At 45.1% G+C, this 20,947-nt stretch overlaps 1 protein-coding gene across 3 annotated transcripts; it reads left to right on the forward strand.

The window, feature by feature from the left end:
* Positions 1–1,932: 1,932 nt before the first annotated feature.
* LOC119402261 (zinc finger protein 135-like) lies at positions 1,933–20,469 on the forward strand. 3 transcript variants are annotated; one of them, XM_049418562.1, is made up of 2 exons: positions 1,933–2,190; positions 18,063–20,469. In XM_049418562.1, the coding sequence occupies exons 1-2, from the start codon at positions 2,012–2,014 to the stop codon at positions 18,553–18,555; spliced, it is 672 nt and encodes a 223-aa protein (XP_049274519.1). In that variant the 5' UTR covers positions 1,933–2,011; the 3' UTR covers positions 18,556–20,469. The 3 variants fall into 3 exon arrangements, 2 of the variants coding, with proteins under 2 accessions (XP_049274519.1, XP_037525325.2); XM_037669397.2 differs by lacking the exon at positions 18,063–20,469 and adding an exon at positions 8,586–9,670; XR_007417185.1 differs by lacking the exon at positions 1,933–2,190 and adding an exon at positions 14,272–15,239.
* Positions 20,470–20,947: the final 478 nt, after the last annotated feature.

Raw genomic sequence — 20,947 nt, forward strand, 5'->3', positions numbered from 1 at the left:
ATGGCTCATTGTGAACCTCACGGGCCGATTTGGATTGGTCAGCCTGAAAGGGTCAGGGTGGTGAAGTAAGACTGCTGAACTTTTTATGTAATTGCCAGTTTTAAAAGTAAGAAAAGTCGCACAGAGCTGAAACAACAAAGCTTAGGCAAATCCATGTAGTACTACCCAGCATGCCCATGCTGGCTAATCCGCCCTGCATTGCAACTTCCATAGACACTAGCGCCACATTTCCCTCTAGTGCATTATTGTGAAACTATGATGTACAGCCGGGTCCACTGTTAAAGGGAACACTTGCGTGCGGGGCATGTCTGGATTTCGCTCTCTTGCAAAAACATAGTGGCTTAGACTTGGATAAGACTACTGGTGGTTGACAGTTCTGCCTCTTCTTGACAGACTCGTGCAGTGCATGAACAATGTTTCCTTGTCCACTTGCGGTTAGAGGGCCGGCAAAATGAAAGATGCTCATTGGAGTGTTCCCTTTAACAGTGGACCGTACTGTACACTACCCACAGATTGAAATGCAATATAGTTTTTTTAGTCTAATGACTTGCATGAGCAATTGGTCACGATAAACACGTCAGGTCCCTGCAAATCTGGCTGCTAAAGGTAATGTTGGCTGTGATGTATGTGCTCAAGTCGAAATTACGCTGATACACGAACTATAGACACTGGGGATAAAAGTATGTGTGTTACTTAGTCCTAAATTTTCATTTCAATCTACGCGTACTGTACATAGAACAGCAGGTATTTGTAACCTCAATATAACAAAGTGTGTTTATCTGCTGTGTCAGTATAATGAAGTTTCACTTCTGCTGAGGAATACTAAGGCAATAAACTGAGACTTGTGCATCTGCCAGTGGTTCAGCTCTTGCTCTATTGCATTTTTCAGATCTCGCAACAGACAGTGGACGCTGAAGTGGAGCTGCATCTTTCCCAGGAGTGGACAGCCATGACTTTTTCTTAGTTGTGTTGCGACTAATGAAAAAACCAACTTTGCACTTCAATTCCCCTATTTCTTCTTGCTTATTGTTTCGTTTTGATGTGTTGATTGCTGTTGTCTTTGTTATTCACATTTCCTACAACACAAATGTTCATGAACATTTAGAGAAGATCCTACCAATGATGTTTTTACTGTGTTGATTTATTATAGGAAGGCTTAAGAATTGCTTGCACCGCCTGAACTAGTTTACAAGGCGGTGCACCCTACCATTCAGCCTAAGGGTTTGGCAGTGGTGTCTTCTGAACCATGATGTTTGTCTTTAAAGGTGTAGGTCTTTGTGATTTTTCTGTGCCTTCCCTGGTGACAGTGTTGGCCTGGTGCAAGCATGCAGCTACAAAGAAGTAACACAAGTAGACAATGCAGGACACGGGTGTCTGCACTGTTGAAAACCAGCTTATGTGAATCTGAGGTGTCTACGTGACATGACATTGATGTAGCCAGTGCAGGGGGTTTGCCATTCTTCTTGAGTTTTGTGTTGCACCATGAACTTCATCTTTAGCTTTGCTTTGCACCATGAACTTGAGCTGCGCAATTTCTGAATATTGTCAACCAAAAGTGCAGATAGTTGGGCTTGTTGGTTGTACAGGGTCGAACACATCTAAAGTGAACACCTCATAAGTATTCAAGCCAGTAAAACTATGTCTATTCTACTTCAAGAGGGCAATGTTCATTACATGACGCCTAATCATGGTTTTGATAAACACACTAATAATTTTCTGAATTATGTAGTAAACTACAGCTTCTATGAAGTATTGAATTACTAATGAGGTGTTCATCTTAGATGTGTATGACCCTGTACATACTCAAAGAACAGCGCGAAAAATGACAGAACAACCGAAGAGATTTCAGCATTGTGTGCGTCTTGTGTTGTCCTGTCATGTCTTGCGCCGTTCCTTGAAGTTTTGTCGACCAGTTCAAAGTGGTGCAGGCGAATCCAACAGACCATACGACAAAGTGCAAGTCCTGAAATGCAAGAGACAGTCGCAAAACTGCTTTTGCACAAACACTGTGATGTTCTTCGCTGCAGGCACGAATGCTGTGATCATCCGGCGTGTCGTGTACTGCTGTGACGTATGTGGAGAAGCTTTCCCAACAACTGCGGATCTGGACAACCACCGGCAGGACCCTCACCACGAGAGGCCGGAGGGCAAGCACCGGTGCTCTTATTGCCCCTACAGCAGTGATAACAAGTGAGCCCATTTTCAGTTCTTGTTATCGCAACAGTGGCACATAGGTGACGCAATCGTCCTATGTTTCCAGAGAGCGTATGCATTATACAGTAGACTACCGCTAAGACGAACTCTAAGGGACCATGGTCATCTGTTCGTCTTATCAGAAGTGCCCCCAAAAAAGAGGCATGCTAACATGCCAAGTGCATCCAAATATGTTACTTGAAAACACTGAATGGAGTGGACTTACAATGGGGCAAAATGACAAGAAAAAAGGATTTTATTGGCTCAGCTTGATAAAAACTATGCCTTAAAGTAGAGTATTTACACGAATCTAATGAGCACCCGATTTTGCGGATTCAAAAACAAAAATGCTCATGAAGGTATTGCGACCACATTTTAATGATAAAACGCTCCTATGTTGATGATTAGAAAAAAAAAGAGAGCCAAGGACAATTTTCCTTCAAAGATATAAAATTTATTCTCCTGGCAGTCAATTTCTTCTGTAAGCCTCTTTTTGCTGGCTCTAAGATCACTTCTGGATACGCCTCGGTCTCGTGCTGTTACCTTGACAAAGTCATTATACGCTGACTTGCTTAAGAAAGCCTGCAAGCTTTTCCTTGAGGTCCGCATATTTTCCCATAGGAACCTTTTCTGATCGACGTGCAGCTGACGATATCCCATTGTGCTACTCACAGTCACAAGCCTTGCGCGCACGAAAAAGACACGACGCAGCTATATTGAGTGTGCAAAATAGCCTTCCTTTGTCGTGCACTTCCATAATAAAATGGCTTATCACAATTTGCACTTCACTGAGAACAGATACAATGCACACAGGCCCTATGCGAACGAACGCAAACTGACCACAAAATGTGGTCGGCCGCCATTCTTTGATGGCAATGACAATGCACCTGATCCCTCTGATGGGAGTGCTAGCACCACAAACTTGGTTCGGTTTCGTACCCGATTCTAATGCAGAGACAATTTTTGTTCTCGTTGTCACTTTCATTTCTTTTCACTCCGCTTGCGTTTGGTCCTTGTGTCGTTTGCCCTTCTGACCACAGCGAGGGGGGGTCCCAAGCTCTTGTGCTCTTCTGTTCTTTGTACTTCAGCTGGGAAACCAAAGAACAGGGGGGAACACAAAAGGACACAATGGCTTGGAGGTCCCAGTTGTAAATCCCCCAACTCTTGTTGTGGCTTTCTATGCTGATAAAGCTGGCACCTCCTCCACCCACAGGCTGGGGGTGAGGAGGATACCAGCTCTATCCGCTGACCTTTCTTTTTCGTTTATTTCACGCCCTCCGCGTCGCGGTTTGCTTCGCATCTTTGCTCCAGGAAGCACTTCTTTGCTTTTTTTCTTTTCCTTGGTCACCTGAATGCCCCACCAAGACTGCAATGTTCATTTCACAGAATTGCCAGTATTGTCGGTCACTGCATAAGTTCGTCTTAACAGAAGAGTACAGTTAGGTGGTTCATCTTAAAGGACTACTGACATGAATATTAAAATTTTTCGGGTTGTTGCTCTAAATGAAAGCACGGGTGTCGAGAACCCTAAAAAGAGTGTCGTGGTGCCTGGGGATGCATTGCATATATTTTTAATACCGCTTCTTTCAACCAGCAGTTTCGGTTTCGGTTTCGAGAGGGCGGCTTCATAGTGACGTGTCAAGTGTGCCCGTGACATCACGGGCAGACTGCAACCCACGAAATATGCACCTGCTGTCCTTTGCTGTCAGTCGAACGTGGTTCATGATGAGTGAACTGTCGTCCAGTGCCTCCGACAGCGATTTCTGTGATTTAGGCTGCATGCAGAACCCAGATTTCGCAAAGCAAGTGAGCTGACTTGAAACGTCATAGGGCTCTCCATGCGGTGAAGCTGCCTTGCAGATGCTGGTAGATGAAAACTTTAAAATCAAACTTAAATATTTATACGTGGTTCCCGGATGCGGTGTGGGGAGAGCGTTAACACTACATGGCAAGGAAACCAAAAACGTCCGTTTTGCTGCACTTCAAAATCGTGTCAGTACTCCTTTAAGCAGATTTTTTTTGCATTGAGTTTATGGGAAACCAAACAAATGGTCCCATGTTGTTCGGCATAAGCGAGAATTCGTCTTAGCCGAGTTCGTCTTAACGGGAGTTTACTGTATTAAAGGGGTGGTGCCACCAAATTTGTGGCTTGCGCGTTCTTTGCTGTAAGCGTTTACTATAGCTCCAGGAAGCATGATGCAGGCACCAAGATTCATGTATTCTCGCTAAATAACTTAATATCGCCTTTTGATGTGGACAACTTTCGGTTTCGGTTTCTGGGCGCCAAGGTTGGGCAGTGACGTAGAACTGTAGGAGGCGTGGTCACGTGACCACACAAGGCTGTGACGCATTTAGCCAGGAAGCGATCGAAACTCGGCGAGTGATGTAGCAACTGATGCTTTGCCGGTACTATAGCGAACTAGAATGTATTCTGGTTCACTACAGCCGGTACGTACGTTGCGGAAACGGCGGAGGTCTGGAGGTCACTCACGTTACTACAGCAGATTTGGTGTGACGTCACTACAACTTTCGTTGCCCACCCTACAGATCTACGTCAGTGTACGCGCGCTAGCGATGGGTTTCGATCGGGAGAATGGGCATTTAGGTACACTTTGGAAGTGAATTAAAATATATTCTAAACGTTTGGTGTGTCCGACCCTTCGTGTGGAATGTCCTTGCATACAGAGGAAAACCACAACGGGCTTGTTATAGCCTCGAAATTTGATGGCACCACCCCTTTAAGGGGGCCGTGGGGATCGTTACGAACAGTTTCATTTTTAATCTTATTGCGATGAAATTCGGCACCCATGTTTGATGCTGCTATAGTATGAGCTAGGCAAGTTATCGCCCTCCTATCTCAAATACTTTCAAAGTTACAACATTTTCTTCCTTGACCTCGTGGATCTTGGCAACCACTTCAGATCATTTTAATGATCTTTGAAGGGTGCCGTTGTAACATGCTTATTTTTACCCTATATTGATCAGCAAATTTATTATAGCCTTTTGTATGTATGCCATTTCTAGCCTATGCAATGAAGGTTACAAAAAATGTGAGCTATACAACATCCTGCAAAAAATTGAAATATATACAAGCATGTTAAAGGGTGTAGCATACACCTCAGAGTATGTAGAGAGATAAAACACATTTCTAGCATATTTTTGAAGTTCTCGACATTCTCCACGAGATCAGTAGAAGAAAAATGTAACTCGGAAAGTATCGGAGATAGGACGGTGATATCTTGCTCAGTTCATACTACAGTAGCATCACACATGTGCCAAATTTCATGGCCAAAAGGATTAAAAATGAAAACGTAAAGATTTCCACGTCCCCCTCAAGGGGAGCTGAGGCATTCACATTGTGAAGAATGGCAGAAAATTCGATTTTCTGAAGATCACATTTCGACTTTTGGTAAATATTTCTCCGATTGCTTCCAAGATGGTGTTGTTCACTTAAAGGGATATCGAGCAAAATTTTTGCCGCCAGGATTTAAACCAAATTCAATGATTGAATGCTAAAATCGATAGACACAACCTTCATTTCCGACAAAAACTAGAGGGAAATAATGAATTGAATGCGTTTTTCACAAACTGCCGTGTCTAGCGGCCGCGCCGTGAACTTGGGGAGGTGACCTTTCATGTACCGGAAACGGGCATGCCAAGAATGCCAGCCGTCGACCGCATCTCTCAACCCGCTCAGCTCCCACTACGGTTGCAGGAACCACTACGAATGGCACTGGCAGCGAACATTGCTCCCGGCTGGGGTAAAGCCCCTAAATGGTGGGGCACGCCTCAGCGTCTTTGTGGAAGGGGGACAGTGAGATGCAAGGGAGAGGTGGACAGGAACACGTGCACCCTGCATATGCCGCGGTGAATGTGATGTCGTGCGCACTGACAGTCCACCAAAAATACAGCCAACTGTTCTGTTCAAAAAATATGTGAAGGAAACTGTTTATTGGAACAGTCGCGTCTTTCGAGTAGAATTTCAATGTTTTCGTCAGTTCTTCCAATTTTTGTTCAGTATCCCTTTAACAGAGTCAAAAACTCTGTCACATTGTGGGTGTTACGAGAGACCCGACTATCCACCCTTTGTCTTCTAATTGCCCCACTTGCACCGGCCCGCTTGACTGACCAGTGCCTTACCAGAAGAAAGGTGCACCACAGATAGTATGTTAATTTGCAGACAAGTGGCCGCAGTCATTTGACAAGCAGCTCAGGGTGGGAGGCACCGACAATGGGGGCAGGTTTGATTCGGGGCCACGAAGTAAGACAGGATCACGGAGGAATTTATGAATCCTTACCAACTAGCCCAATTGTCAGGCAAGGTTTGATTCTCTCGGGAGCAACAGTGTCTTGGCACTATGCGTAGTATAGCAAAGTGGTGTTCCGAAAGCTTGGCAGTTGAGAAGGGGTCATTACAGGGAGGCTGAAGAGGACAACAAAGAGCGCATACCTATGAACGTATGAGGGGACGTGTGCAGGCCAGGGTTTGTACTGGTTTCAAAGGCAAAAATTTAAGGATATTCAAGGACTTTCAAGGCCCTGTAACTCGTTTTTCAAGGACTAAAAATGGCATCCAATGGACAATTGTACAGTGGAGCTGTTATAACTGAGCTTGAACCTTTCAAGGCAATGTTTGCAGCATAGCAGAGAGCGTGTGTGCCGCAGAAACTGGGCAAGCCCCACCACTCACCTCAGGTCTACGAAAAATGGAGAAGCTGTCTATAACTAGTCTAGTGGGTATGTGTCAAGCAGCTCCTAGCATAGCATAGCCACGTATAGTAGCAAGGGGGTGGGTGGGAAAGGGAAATGAGGCTGAGGAATGATGCAAAGATGAGGCGGGGAGAGGGTAAAGCATGACATAGCTTCGTATATTATGAGAACTAACAGACAATAATTTATTGCCTAGGAAAGTATAGGGGATGTTATTTGTTGTAATCAGCATATAAATGTGAAGAAAGTAAAGCAGACGAAAAGGTAACTTGCCGCCGACAGGGACCGAACCTGCCGCAGGTTCGGTCCCTGCCGGCGGCAAGTTATATTTTCGTCCACTTTACCTTCTTCACATTTATATTCAATTACTACAAATAACATCCCCTATACTTTCCTTGGCATTATTGTCTGTTAATGCTCATTAATATTGTTTATAACAAAGAAAAACGAGCCCTTAAAAGTCATCTCCATAGCTTCGTATAGTATAGTATATCAAGGGGTGGGGAAGGGAAGCGACAGTGAGGGAAAATTATGTGAGGGTGAGAAGAAGGCAGGGTATGGCCTGCTATAGCGGAGGCAAGTGGAGGAGGGAGGCGAGTTTCAAATTTCTCCAAAAAGCCAAAAAAAATGGCGAAGCTTGCACTAAGACGCGCAAGGCTTGAAACAGTGAAACTGGATGATTCCGAAGACTAATCTGGTTGCTTATAGCTTGTTTCTAGGCCTTAGCTAGGTTATGCAGGTTCTAGGTTCTTCTAGGCTGTTGCTAGGCTTTAGCTAGGTGATGCTAGGTTGTTTCTACGTTGATTCTCAGCACAGAGAAGTTCGAGTTAAACCGCAGACAGTCACAGACACGACACGGTTGTCCAAACTACAGAGACAGAAACTCGCGCTGAAACCAAGCGTTCGCACCTCTCATAGATCTACGGGCACGTCTTCGCTGGCATAGCCCTTCCATCAGTCTTCTCTCAGCCGCCGTTGCCTCTCCTGTTTCCTAGTATTCTCTCGTACATACTCGGGGTCCTCGGCCCTCCGCCTTTGCTTCGCAACCATTTGTTGGGCTAACTGTTGCCTTCTTCATTTTTAGTGGACCAGTAGTGAGTAGTGGGATTTACCCATCTGTGGCACATACCCGCTTATGATGATGATAGTTTTCTGGATCGACTCACAAGGGACGGTTTGCTAAACAGCTTTGCTGTTAAAAGGCAAAGGCAGGAGCCCACAAGAAGGATAGCTTCTGACTGGCTGCATAAGCAAGTGCTGCAGACAGGCCGGGACGGTATGTTTTCAAGGGGGTGCCAGCGATACGTCTGGCCATGGCACAGTGGAGTGTAACGTAGGGCCAGACACATACTACTGCCAAGCTCAACAGTTGAACCTCATTATAACGAATTATCGGTTATAGCGAACTTACACACTTTGGTTGGGCACGCTTCATTTCAGTGACATTCTTTTTATAACGAAACCGAAAACGCAAGAGCAACCCCAATATTGGCTGTCATATTTATGTCATTGCCCCTCCACTCCCTTTTGTTTTATGAATCTCTTGATTCTCGAGGTCCCTAGGTTGGCAGGTATGGATAACTTGATGTAAATGTGTTGGATATAAGTGGGTTTGACTACACCTTTATGAAATAAGGTTGGCAGGGATGTTAACGAATTTTTCCACGTCTCTCCAAGCCCAGGTCCCACACCACCAGGCATGAGCGAACTCATACGGGCGAGCGCCCGTTTACCTGCACTGTCTGCCAGAAGGGCTTCAGCCGAGTCGACCTACTCGAGAGACACATGAACATACACGCTAGGGAGGTGTGGGTGGTGCACAGCAAGCACGGACAATATGTCAAGCCCGAGGCGCCACAAGAAGCAGCACTCGCAGGACACCAAGGCGCACACCTGCCCCTGCTGCGGCAAGATGTTTCGCCAGAGGGAACAACACCTCAGGCAGCATCTTACAACGCACACACACAAGCGGCCATAGCAGTGCAGGAGGTGTTTCCCTCATTTCGCCACTTTAATATACTATCGCAAGAGTGCAGGGCTTTGGACAATAGCGCATGCTCTGCCGCAGCAGCCTCGCCAACAGCTACAGGCGGAGAATATGCATTCGTGCGAACCACTCAGGTTACAGTGGCACTTGACAACAAGGAAGAGATGATGCAGACCGTGGAGTTAGAATGAAAGTAGTCCATACTTAGGACTGTGCAGCGCTCAGCAAAAAGACGAAGGATGAAAGAAGTGCTTGTTGTGTGCACTTCTTTCGTTCTTAGTCTTTTTTGTGAGTGCTGCATATAGTCCCATGTGTGAATTCATATCAACTAGCTCATTTTTGTTGTATCCGCCGCCATGACCTGCCGGACTACGCCGGAGAGCTGCAGGACAGCGAAGTTCACTGCACCAGCCCAGTACATAGAGCAACTCTGTTTTATTGTTAGTCCATGATGGCATATACACAGATTCATGTGTTAGCTGACGCGATAAGGAGCGTGCCTAGCGCCATCTAGGTCATATAATCGCAACTGCTGAATACCACTGTTTTCTATTCGGAGAAAGCAGTCCGATGTGTGCAGTGTTTGGCACCTAAACAGGGTGCAGTGAATGGTGTGTTAGCATCGCTAGTGTGATAGGGCGAACTGCAGCGTGCTCGACTGCCCAGCGTTTCCAAAGCCTGGCACTTTAAAGCACACCTATTGCTACTATCACGGGGTGCTCCAAAGGTGTTTTAGAGAAGCACTGACACAGAATTTTGTGTCATGTTTTTTTTCTGTTGCATTAAAGGACCCCTGACAGCAAAATTTTTGTTGGTGACTTTTTTACTGTAATTTGTAGCTTTGGGTCTGGTAATCCCTAAGTTAAATCGTAAATGCTCTAGCGTATCGTATAACTAATTCTAGCGTAGTTAATTGTGACCATTTTAGCGTCACTTCAAAACGCCCGCCATAAAAACCACAAGAAACTAGCGACCCATGCGGGGAGCGTCAAAGACCACGTGCACTCAAGCTGTGGTGACGTAGAAAGCGCGGTTTTCAAATCGGGGCCCCGCGCGCGGTAGAGATTGAAAGTATGTGGGTGCCTCGGTATGGGTTAAACCTGTTAAGCGCGTGACCCCTCACGAAAACTACCTCGAGAGCAGCCCGACAACAAAGCGAGAGGGGTGCGGAACAATAGGCCTCGCCGGGTGCCAGTCGTCGTATTGTGCATGTGCGCCCCGCAAACGTACGCCGCACGCTTCGGCACAGCAAAGAGAGTGAAAGCATGGCTGGCAGTCGGCTCGAAACACACTCAGAGATCGTCGACGTCATTGTTACTAGCGTATCGTCACTCAGGGTGATTTTTGTGCAATGTATCACACCGAACACGTAGCACTAGTGTCGATGTTGCAGGGCAGCCGATTTTTTGTTTTTTCTCCTACGCTGTTTGACATCGAATTAAAATAACTTCCACGCGACGGATGCCGTTCAAATTTGGCCAAGAAGACCTATGCATACCAAGCGATCGAATGATGGGCACATCTCGATCTTGAAATTTGATGTCAGTGCTCCTTTAAGTAGGCAATGACCCACTTATGACGGCTGGAACTGTTGTTTTGCTCAAGCGTGTGGCAGTTAATTATTTGGAGATAATAAACGCAGCTGCAGAGGTGAGCAAATGAACAAGTGACGCACATAGGCATGCATGTGGGGGGGGGGGGGGCAATCGTACCTGTCTTGTCATTGTTTTAAGAGCAAGGTTATGGCCATGCACAGTTTTGTCGATAATGGAGCCCGAGGACTATTGATGTTGCATTCCAAGAGCTGTTTACTTCTCATTTTCACCTCCGGAAAGCTGGGGACCAAAGGCAGGCCGCTCTGAGAAGCACGTCACTGGTCTACTTTCATTTTTGCATTCACTGTTGAGCTTGTTTTTGTTTGAACTCCTCGACCAACGGCGGGGGGGGGTGTCGCTGTAGAAAGATTCCCCCCCCCCTTAATGGTGAGGCATGCACCGTGGACATGAACAGGCTCAGATCAGTACCGCATGACAACAGAGGCAGACAGCATGGGCAAGGACCATGGCAGCCAACACGAACTCGTGACTTAGGTGATCGTTTACATTAAAACCAAGTTGACATTCATGTCGCAAGGTTCCCATTTTTGTGCTCAGTTGTGCAGCCTACACATTAAATTGGTTCTCAATGTAACATCGCCTTAACTAACGTCGTGCAGTGATGTGCCTGCAAAGCATACACTCAAACCTCGATATAACGAACATGGATATAACGAATTATCGGTTATAACGAAGTAAATGAGAAATAGTCTTGTAATAGATACAGTGCACAAGTAAATGTTTATAACGAATTTTCGGATATTACGAAGTTATTTTTGTGGCAGATGCCACTTTGTTATAATGAGGTTTGAGTGTACGCCGTTATTGTGTTTGCTCTTCTATATATTCTATATATATAATTCATCTATATAATGCACTCTTGAAATAAATCGTTTTTGGTTACTGGCTCATCTGCTGTCCGGCGTGAGTTATTGCAGTGGTGACAAGACACAGTGTCCTCGTCCGTGCGGCCAGTGAAATAAACGAAATGGCGTGGAGTGTCTTCATTGCAGAGTTCGGTGTTAGTAGTACTATAACATGGGAAGAATATGCCGAGCGCATCAAATTATTGTGTGCCATTAACAAGTTGACAATGAATGCAGACAAGAGGACTGCATTGATTAGCTGCTACGAACCGGAAACGTAACGAGCAGAGATGCCTGTCAAGCCTCTGTGACTGCCGAATGTGTATTGAAAGGTTATCAACACCGTGGGGAAACATGTCTAGCCAAGGCCATCCGTACTCTACTTTTGAGGTACGCGTTCACGAAACCTGACCAGTAAAGTGGGAAATCCGTTGCTGATTATGTTGCCACCTTTATGCAAGGTAGCCGGAAACTGTGGTATCGAATATGTTGCGTAAGACTATTTCTGCAGCCCTTCTAGGAAACTACAGTTCACTATAGTTCAACACCTCCAGTGGCTCAACTTATTCAGCCACAGTTGTTTTCATGTTGCAATAATTGTATGTGTGATGGTCTCTGCTACAAAACAATCTGCTGCATCTGCTACAAGACAATCTGGTATGTTTAGTGCAAAAGAGGGGTATGAACGAGGAAACAGGCCTATCATTTTTGTTCAAGTGTTCATTCTTTACACGAGTGCGCATCGCACAAGATTCAAGCAAAGAATGTATTGGCCCATGTCAGAGCGCACAGTATGTTTAGCTTGGGTAGAGATGGGGCAGCCCAGTTGATCGTCATTGGACATTTGCAAGCAATACACTGTGTCCAAGAGGGCACATGTAGGGCCGATATATTGCGAAAAGGAGAGGAAAGAGTTCTTTTGACAATGACGGCTACTTTACACACATCACAGCAGTGGTAAAGTGGCAGAGCGTGCGCCTCCAACATAGGAGGCGCTGGGATCGATCCCTAGTTGTGCTGGGCATCCACGAGTCTTTCCAATGGAAAGAGAGGTACAGTACTAATGGATTCAAACGTGACATCAAATTTTTTAGTGTAACAACTGGTGTGCGTGATTGCTCGAGATAACAATGTCATGTCGTGACGAATCTGGTCTAAAGGTAATTTTGGCTCTGACCTTTGCGTTTGAGACAAAATTACGCCAATATGACCCGAACTGGCGATGGTAGAAACGAAAGTATGTGCATTACTTAGCCCTAAATTGTCCCGTTTCAAACCGCGAGTACCGTACATATGACACCAGAACGTTGCCTCTCCTTCCTGCTATCTACTACCTACTCTAATCCCCACAACATGACTCTGCGCAGAGCTTTGTTATGGTCTTCTAGAGCTGAAATGACGGTCTTGCTCTTTCACCTAAGTACTAGTTTATTCTGCCGTGTGCTTTGCTACAGTAAATAGTTTGCTCGCATCAATTGAAGGAACTAGGTCGAATAAAATGTAGCGATTCCGAACATTAACTGAGTAAACCATACTGCTGTTCTTAGAAAGTGCTCTGAGCACTACGCCGAAGCAGAATGAGAAGCAGCCTTAGTAGCACGCAATGTTGCCATAACGTTGAATCAATGTATGCCTTCAACGTTAAGGCAACATTCACAATGTTGCCTCAACAATTGGTGCTACTAGGAAGTCTTCCGAGACTGATAAACCACTCTATAATCACGACAGCTTCAGCTTTCAACATTATACAATTACCCGAGTCCTCTAGCATCGTTTGGTGAGTCGACTCATGAGTCTGTTAGCATATACTTAACTTTTTTGAAGATGGTGTCAACGCTCTTTAACACCAATATCTCACATAATTGGAGCTCTACTTCGTGCCTCCAAATACGAGTTAGCAATGGTTGCAACCCAGAAAGGACATTTTTATTGAAAGAGACGATTATTTCTTTATCAAGAACTTCCCGTGAAAGAGCTTTTGGGAGGGATGTCGACCCCCCTCCCCTAACTTACCACTCTGATCAATAAATATTGAGCTGGTGTATGAACGCTAGTCCGTTGAAGTATGTGCAAGTAGACGTGGCTATAAACGTGAGCCGATGTCAGGCCAATAGTAATGCTGAAGTTGAATAGATGGGACCATAGGTCGGCAAAAAGACTTCGAGCTCACTCACACTCAAGAAATATATTTTGCTCTAAGGGCTCACTCGGGCTCAAGCTCTCCAAAATATTGCCCACACGGACTTAATGAGACTCGGACTCGTGGCTCGATCCGAGTGGAGTCGACTGATGGGTGAGTTTGCCGACCTACGGTGGCGAGTGACCGCAGAGCTAGCAGCAGGTCAGAAACCGCAAGATACAAGTTACTCAGAGCCAAACAACTTACACAAAGCCGTAAATTTGTGCATTTCAATCCATGAGTAGTGTACATGGAACAACTCGTATTCATAACCTGAATATAACAAAGTGTGTTTATCTGCTGTGTCAGTATAATGAAGTTTCACTTCTGCTGAGGAATACTAAGGCAATAAACTGAGACTTGTGCATCTGCCAGTGGTTCAGCTCTTGCTATATTGCATTTTTCAGATCTCGCAACAGAGAGTGGACGCTGAAGTGGAGCTGCATCTTTCCCAGGAGTGGACGGCCATGACTTTTTCTTAGTTGTGTTGCGACTAATGAAAAAACCAACTTAGCACCTCAATTCCCCTAACTCTTCTTGCTTATTGTTTCGTTTTGATGTGTTGATTGCTGTTGTCTTTGTTATTCACATTTCCTACAACACAAATGTTCATGAACATTTAGAGAAAATCCTACCAATGATGTTTTTACTGTGTTGATTTATTATAGGTACGCTTAAGAATTGCTTGCACCGCCTGAACTAGTTTACAAGGCGGTGCACCCTACCATTCAGCCTAATGGTTTGGCAGTGGTGTCTTCTGAACATGATGTTCGTCTTTAAAGGTGTAGGTCTTGTTTGTGATTTTTCTGTGCCTTCCCTGGTGACAGTGTTGGCCTGGTGCAAGCATGCAGCTGCAAAGAAGTAACACAAGTAGACAATGCAGGACATGGGTGTCTGCACTGTTGAAAACCAGCTTATGTGAATCTGAGGTGTCTACGTAACATGACACTGATGTAGCCAGTGGAGGGAGTTTGCCATTCTTCTTTAGTTGTTGCACCACGAACTTCTTCTTTAGCTTTGCGTTGCACCATGAACTTGAGCTGTGCAATTTCTGAATATTGTCAACCAAAAGTGCAGATAGTTGGGCTTGTTGGTTGTACAGGGTCGACCACATCTAAAGTGAACACCTCGTAAGTATTCAAGCCAGTAAAACTACATCTATTCTTCTTCAAGAGGGAAATGTTCATTACATGACTCCTAATCATGGTTTCGATAAACACACTAATAATTTTCTGTATTATCTACTAAACTGAAGCTTTATCTATGAAGTATTGAATTACTAATGAGGTGTTCACCTTAGATGTGTACGACCCTGTACATACTCAAAGAACAGCGCGAAAAATGACAGGACAACCGAAGAGATTTCAGCATTGTGTGCGTCTTGTGTTGTCCTGTCATGTCTTGCGCCATTCCTTGAAGTTTTGTCGACCAGTTCAGAGTGGTGCAGGCGAATCCAACAGACCATATGACAAAGCGCAAGTTCTGAAATGCAAGAGACAGTCACAAAACTGCTTTTGCACGAACACTGTGATGTTCTTCGCTGCAGGCACGAATGCTGTGATCATCCGGCGTGTCGTGTACTGCTGTGACGTATGTGGAGAAGCTTTCCCAACAACTGCGGATCTGGACAACCACCGGCAGGACCCTCACCACGAGAGGCCGGAGGGCAAGCACCGGTGCTCTTATTGCCCCTACAGCAGTGATAACAAGTGAGCCCATTTTCAGTTCTTGTTATTGCCACAGTGGTACATAGGTGACGCAATCGTCCTATGTGCATTATATTAAGGGGGGTGCGGGGATCGTTATGAACAGTTTCATTTTTAGTAGGGGTGTGCAAATATTCGAAATTTCGAATATTTTTCGAATAGTGTTTGCTATTTGATTCGATTCGCACTGGAATTTTACTATTCGAACTTCCCAAAAACAAATACAGTCAACGTCCGATTGAAAGTCACCCCTTCAAATTTTCAATATGCTTCACCTCATTACACTCTCGTATTGCGGCAAAGCTGCCTTTCAAGCTCCGTTACGGTCGAACTTTGCCAAGACGCAGTCAACGTCCGATTGAAAGTGGTCCCTAGATTTTCACTATGCTTCACCTCATCACACCCCGGTATTGTGGCAAAGCTGCCTTTCGAGCTCTGCTACGGTCGCAAATGCACTAACTCAAGAAAACGCTGGTTCCAACATGGAGATGAAAGATGTGGCAGAGGTGGGGGCTCAATTAATGCTGTTTTGGACCTGAAATTTGGGCAGGTAGTCCGAAAAATCGGAAGCCGAAGCTTTCTAGCATCCAAAATTTCAGATGTTCTTATATATCGACGTCTACGAGGCAGATTTGGAACTCCGGACTTGAAGGGAGCACACCCTTGACCACCACATCAGTTGGGCTTCTACAGAAGTTGAAAGAGGAGGAGAGGCTGAGGAAATAGCATCTTTGCCTATCACGTGTAAAGTGTTCTCGGCAACACTTAGGTTGCACCAAATCATGTACATAAATAGAATACGGCCTCTACATTGCCTCATTCTTGATAAGACAAGTATGAAACACCACCCCGCCAGTGCTTCATCAACCTAGCGAAAAGAAACACTTTATGTTGCTATCTCATAAGAATATGCTTAGGAATCCTTTCTAACTTTTTTTTTCTGCAATTTCGCTTCGAAGTATTCGAAAAATATACTAGAAATATTCGAGAAATATTCGAAAAATATTAGATTCGATTCACACTCAGACTTCAATATTCGAATTCACTTCGCACCCAAAATTTTGCTATTCGCACAGCTATAATTTTTAGTCTTACTGCGATGAAATTCAGCACCCATGTTTGATGATGCTGCAGTATGAGCTATTAAGCAAGATATCGCCCTCCAATCTCAAATACTTTCAGAGTTACAACATTTTCTTCCTTGATCTCGTGGATCTTGTCAACCATTTCAGATCATTTTAATCTGCTTATGATCCTTGAAGGGTGCTCTGCACTGTAACATGCTTACTTTTACCCTACATTGATCAGCAAAATTATTATACACTCAAACCTCGATATAACGAACATGGATATAACGAATTATCGGTTATAACGAAGTAAATTAAGAATAGTCTTGTAATAGATACAGTGCACAAGTAAATGTTTCTAACAAATTTTTGGATATAACGAAGTTATTTTTGTGGCAGATGCCACTTTGTTATAATGAGGTTTGAGTGTATAGCCTTTTGTATGTATGTCATTTCTATCTTATGCACTGAAGGGTTGCAAAGAATGTGAGCTATCATAGGTCGGCAAAAAGTGTGGAGCTCACTCAGACTCACTCATGAAATATATTTTGCCCTTAGAGCTCACTCAGACTCAGACTCAATAAAAGTTTCCTCAGCCGGACTCGCTCGGACACAGAATCACTAAAAATTTTCTCAACCAGACTCACGCGAACTCGAACACACCAAAATATTATTCACTCGGACTCACTCAAACTCAGACTCACTGCTCCATATGAGTCTGAGTGAGTCGACTCATCAGTCCGTTAGCGCATCATTAGCTTTTTCAACCATGGCGTCAACGCCAATATCTCGCATAAATGGTGCTCTACTTGGCACTTTTTGATCTCGTGCCTTCAAATATGATTTATCAGTGGTTGTAATCCAGTAAGGACATCTTTATTGAAGGAGATGACTCACACGAGATATTTTATTAAGAACTACCGGTGAAAGAGTATGTGGGGGGGAGGGGTCACCTGCCCCTCACCTTCCCTCCGTAACTCACGCCTCTGATCAATAAATATTGAGCTGGCGTATGAACACTAGCGCTTTGAAGTATGGCTGAGTCGACGGGAGTATTAACGTGAGCCGACATAAGGCTGATATTAATTATTAAGAAAGAAAAGTGGACGAAAAGATAGCTTCATAGCTTCCGTCCACTTTTCTTCCTTCACATTTACATTACATTTACTACTAATAACGACTCCTATACTTTCCTTGGCATTATTGTCTGTTAGTGCTCATTAATATTGTGTATAACAGAGAAAAACAAGCCCTTAAGATTTCCACTTCTTTCCTTCATTCATAGCGAGGGTCTCGTTCTGGCAGACTTGATGCTTTCAGGTAGTATGCGAGGGATTATTGGTCAGCTGCCAGCTCGTAATAAGTTCACGTGCTACGTGACGCCAACAGGCAGAAAAAGAGTGTTCCACACTCGCAGTGTCATGGCTACTGGCGGCGCTGACTGACGGCGCTTACTGACGCTCCCACATTTAAAATACACATATATACCCCATAAAGTGGACGGGGGGATGGCCGCCGCAGTAGGTCGCAGGTTCGGTCCCTGCCTACGGCAAGCTCTCTTTTCATCCACTTTTCTTTCTTCACATTTACATTACATTTACTACTAATAACGTCCAATATACTTTCCTTGGCATTTTTGTCTGTTAGTGCTCATTAATATTGATGTAAATGGGTTGGATATAGGTGGGTTCAACTGCACCTTTATGAAATACGGTTGGCAGGGATGTTAACGACTTTTTACACTTCTCTCCAAACCCAGGTCCCACACCACCAGGCATGAGCGGACCCATACAGGCGAGCGTCCGTTTACCTGCACTGTCTGCCAGAAGGGCTTCAGCCGAGCCGACAGACTCGAGAGACACATGAACATACACACTAGGGAGATGTCGATGGAGCACAGCAAGTACGGACAATATGACAAGCCCGAGGCACCACAAGAAGCAGCACTCGCAGGACACCAAAGCACACACCTGCCCCTGCTGCGGCAAGACGTTTGGCCAGAGGGCACAATACCTCAGGCAGCATCTTACAACGCACACACACAAGCGGCCATAGCAGTGCAGGAGGTGTTTCCCTCATTTCGCCACTTTAATATACTATCGCAAGAGTGCAGGGCTTTGGACAATAGTGCATGCTCTGCCGCAGCAGCCTCGCCAACAGCTACAGGCGGAGAATATGCATTCGTGCGAACCACTCAGGTTACAGTGGCACTTGACAACAAGGAAGAGATGCAGACCGTGAAGTTAGAATGAAAGTAGTCCATACTTAGGACTGTGCAGCGCTCACCAAAAAGACGAAGGATGAAAGAAGTGCTTGTTGTGTGCACTTCTTTTGTTCTTAGTCTCTTTTGTGAGTGCTGCATAGTCCCATGTGTGAATCCATATCAACTAGCTCAGTTTTTGTTGTATCCGCCACGATGCCCTGCCAGACTACATCGGAGAGCCGCAGGACAGCGAAGTTCACTGCACCAGCCCAGTACATAGAGCAACTCTGTTGTATTGTTAGTCCACGATGGCATATACACAGATGCATGTGTTAGCTGACATGATAAGGGGCGTGCCTAGTGCCATCTAGGTCATATAAACGCAACTGCTGAATACCACAGTTTTCTATTCCAAGAAAGCAGTCCGATGTGTGCAGTGTTTGGCACCTAAACAGGGTGCAGTGAATGGTGTGTTGGCATCGCGAGTGTGATAGGGCGAATCGCAGCGAGCTCGACTGCCCAGCGTTTCCAAAGGCTGGCACTTTAAAGCACACCTATTGCTACTATCACAGGGTGCTCCAAAGGTATTTTACAGAAGCACCGACACAAAATTTTGTATTGTGCTTTTTCTGTTGCATTAATAGGTAATGGCCCATTTATAACGGCTGGAAATGTTGTTTTGCTCAAGCGTGTGGCAGTTAATTATTTAGAGATAATAAACACAACTGCACACACGACCAAATGAACTAGTGACGTACATAGGCGTTGTGCACGAGCGGGGCATGGGGGGCCCGAGTCTGCCACACACCTTTACTTAATCGTACCTGCCCTGTCATTGTTTAAAGTGCAAGGTTATCGCCATGCAGTTATTTTATGATAATAGGCGGCCGAGGACCATTGCTGTTGCATTCCGAGAGCTGTTTAACTTCCCGTTTTTACCCCCTGAAAGCCTGGGGACCAAAGGCAGGCCATTTTCTGAGAAGCACGTCATTGCTTTATATTCATTTTTGCATCCACAGTTAAGCTTGTTTTTGTTCGAACTCGACCAATGAAGGGGGGTTGCTGCAGCGAGACTTTGCCACCCCCCTAATGGGGAACCCTGCACATGCCTATGGCGACGCATGCACCGTGGACAGGAACACGCTCAGATCAGTACTGTATGACAACAGAGGCAGACAGCATGGGCAAGGAGCATGGCAGCCAACAAGAACATGTGACTTAGGTGGTCGCAAGGTTCCCACTTTTGTGCAGCCTACATTAAATTTGATTTTAAGTGCGTTCTCAATGCAACATTGCCTTAACTAATGTGCAGTGACGTGCCTGCAAAACATGCGCTGTTATCGTGTTGGCCACCTTGAGCACAGATTCATCTATAATGCACTCTTGAAATAAATCTTTTTTGGTTACTGGCTTATCTGCTGTCCGGCACGTGTTGTTACAGTGGTGTTGAGACATGGTCTCCTCATCCGTGCGGCCAGTGAAATTGACGAAATGGTGTGGAGTGTCTTCATTGCAGAGTTCAATGTTAGCGGTAGTGCAGCATGGGAAGGATTCGTCGAGCGCATCAAATTGTGTGCCATTAATAAGTTAACAATGGATGCAGACAAGAGGACTGCATTGATTAGCCGTTACAGACCAGAAACACAACAAGCAGTGATGCTTGTCAAGCCTCTGCGACCGCCAAATGTGGATTGCAAGGTTAGTATCGACAGCATGGGGAAACACGTCCAGCCAAGGCCATCCGTACTCTACTTGAGGTACGGGTTCGCGAAACACGATTAGTAAAGTGGAAAATCCGTTGCCGATTATGTTGCCGCCTTTATGCAAGTTAGCTGGAAACTGTGGTATTGAATGTATTATGTAAGACTATTTCTGCAGCCCTTGAAGTTCACTATAGTTCGGCATCTCTAGTGGCTCAACTTATTCAGCCACAGCTGTTTTCGTGTTGCAGTCATTGTATGTACTGGCCTTAGCTACAAAACAATCTGGTGCATCTGGTACAACACAATCTGGTACGTATAGTGCCAAAGGGGGTATGAACGAGTAAACAGGCTTATCGTTTTTGTTCAAGTGTTCATTCTTTACACAACGAGTGCGCATCGCACAACAAGATTCAAGTCAAAAGAAGTATCGGCCCATGTCACAGCGTGCAGTATGTTCAGCGCGGGTAGAGATGGGGCAGCACAGCTGATCATCAACAGACATTTGCAAGCAATACGCTGTGTCTAAGAGGGTGCATGTGCAGCCGATATATTGCGAAAAAGCAAGGAAAGAGTTTTTTGACAATGGTGGCTACTTTACACACACCACAGCAGTGGTAAAGGGTGTGTGTGTGTGCCTCTAATGTAGGAGGCACTGGGTTCGATCTCTAGTTGTGCTGGGCCCCCACGAGTTTTTCTATTGGAAACAAAGGTACAGTACTCATGTACTCAAAACACTAC

Source organism: Rhipicephalus sanguineus, chromosome 8, assembly GCF_013339695.2.
Source record: "Rhipicephalus sanguineus isolate Rsan-2018 chromosome 8, BIME_Rsan_1.4, whole genome shotgun sequence".
Classification (NCBI taxonomy): domain Eukaryota; kingdom Metazoa; phylum Arthropoda; class Arachnida; order Ixodida; family Ixodidae; genus Rhipicephalus; species Rhipicephalus sanguineus.

Coding starts and splice junctions, on each gene's coding strand:
- LOC119402261 (XM_037669397.2), top strand. CDS start 2,012: ATGTTCTTCGCTGCAGGCACGAATGCTGTGATCATCCGGCGTGTCGTG. Junction 2,191..8,585: donor CCCTACAGCAGTGATAACAA/GTGAGCCCATTT, acceptor CTCCAAGCCCAG/GTCCCACACCACCAGGCATG.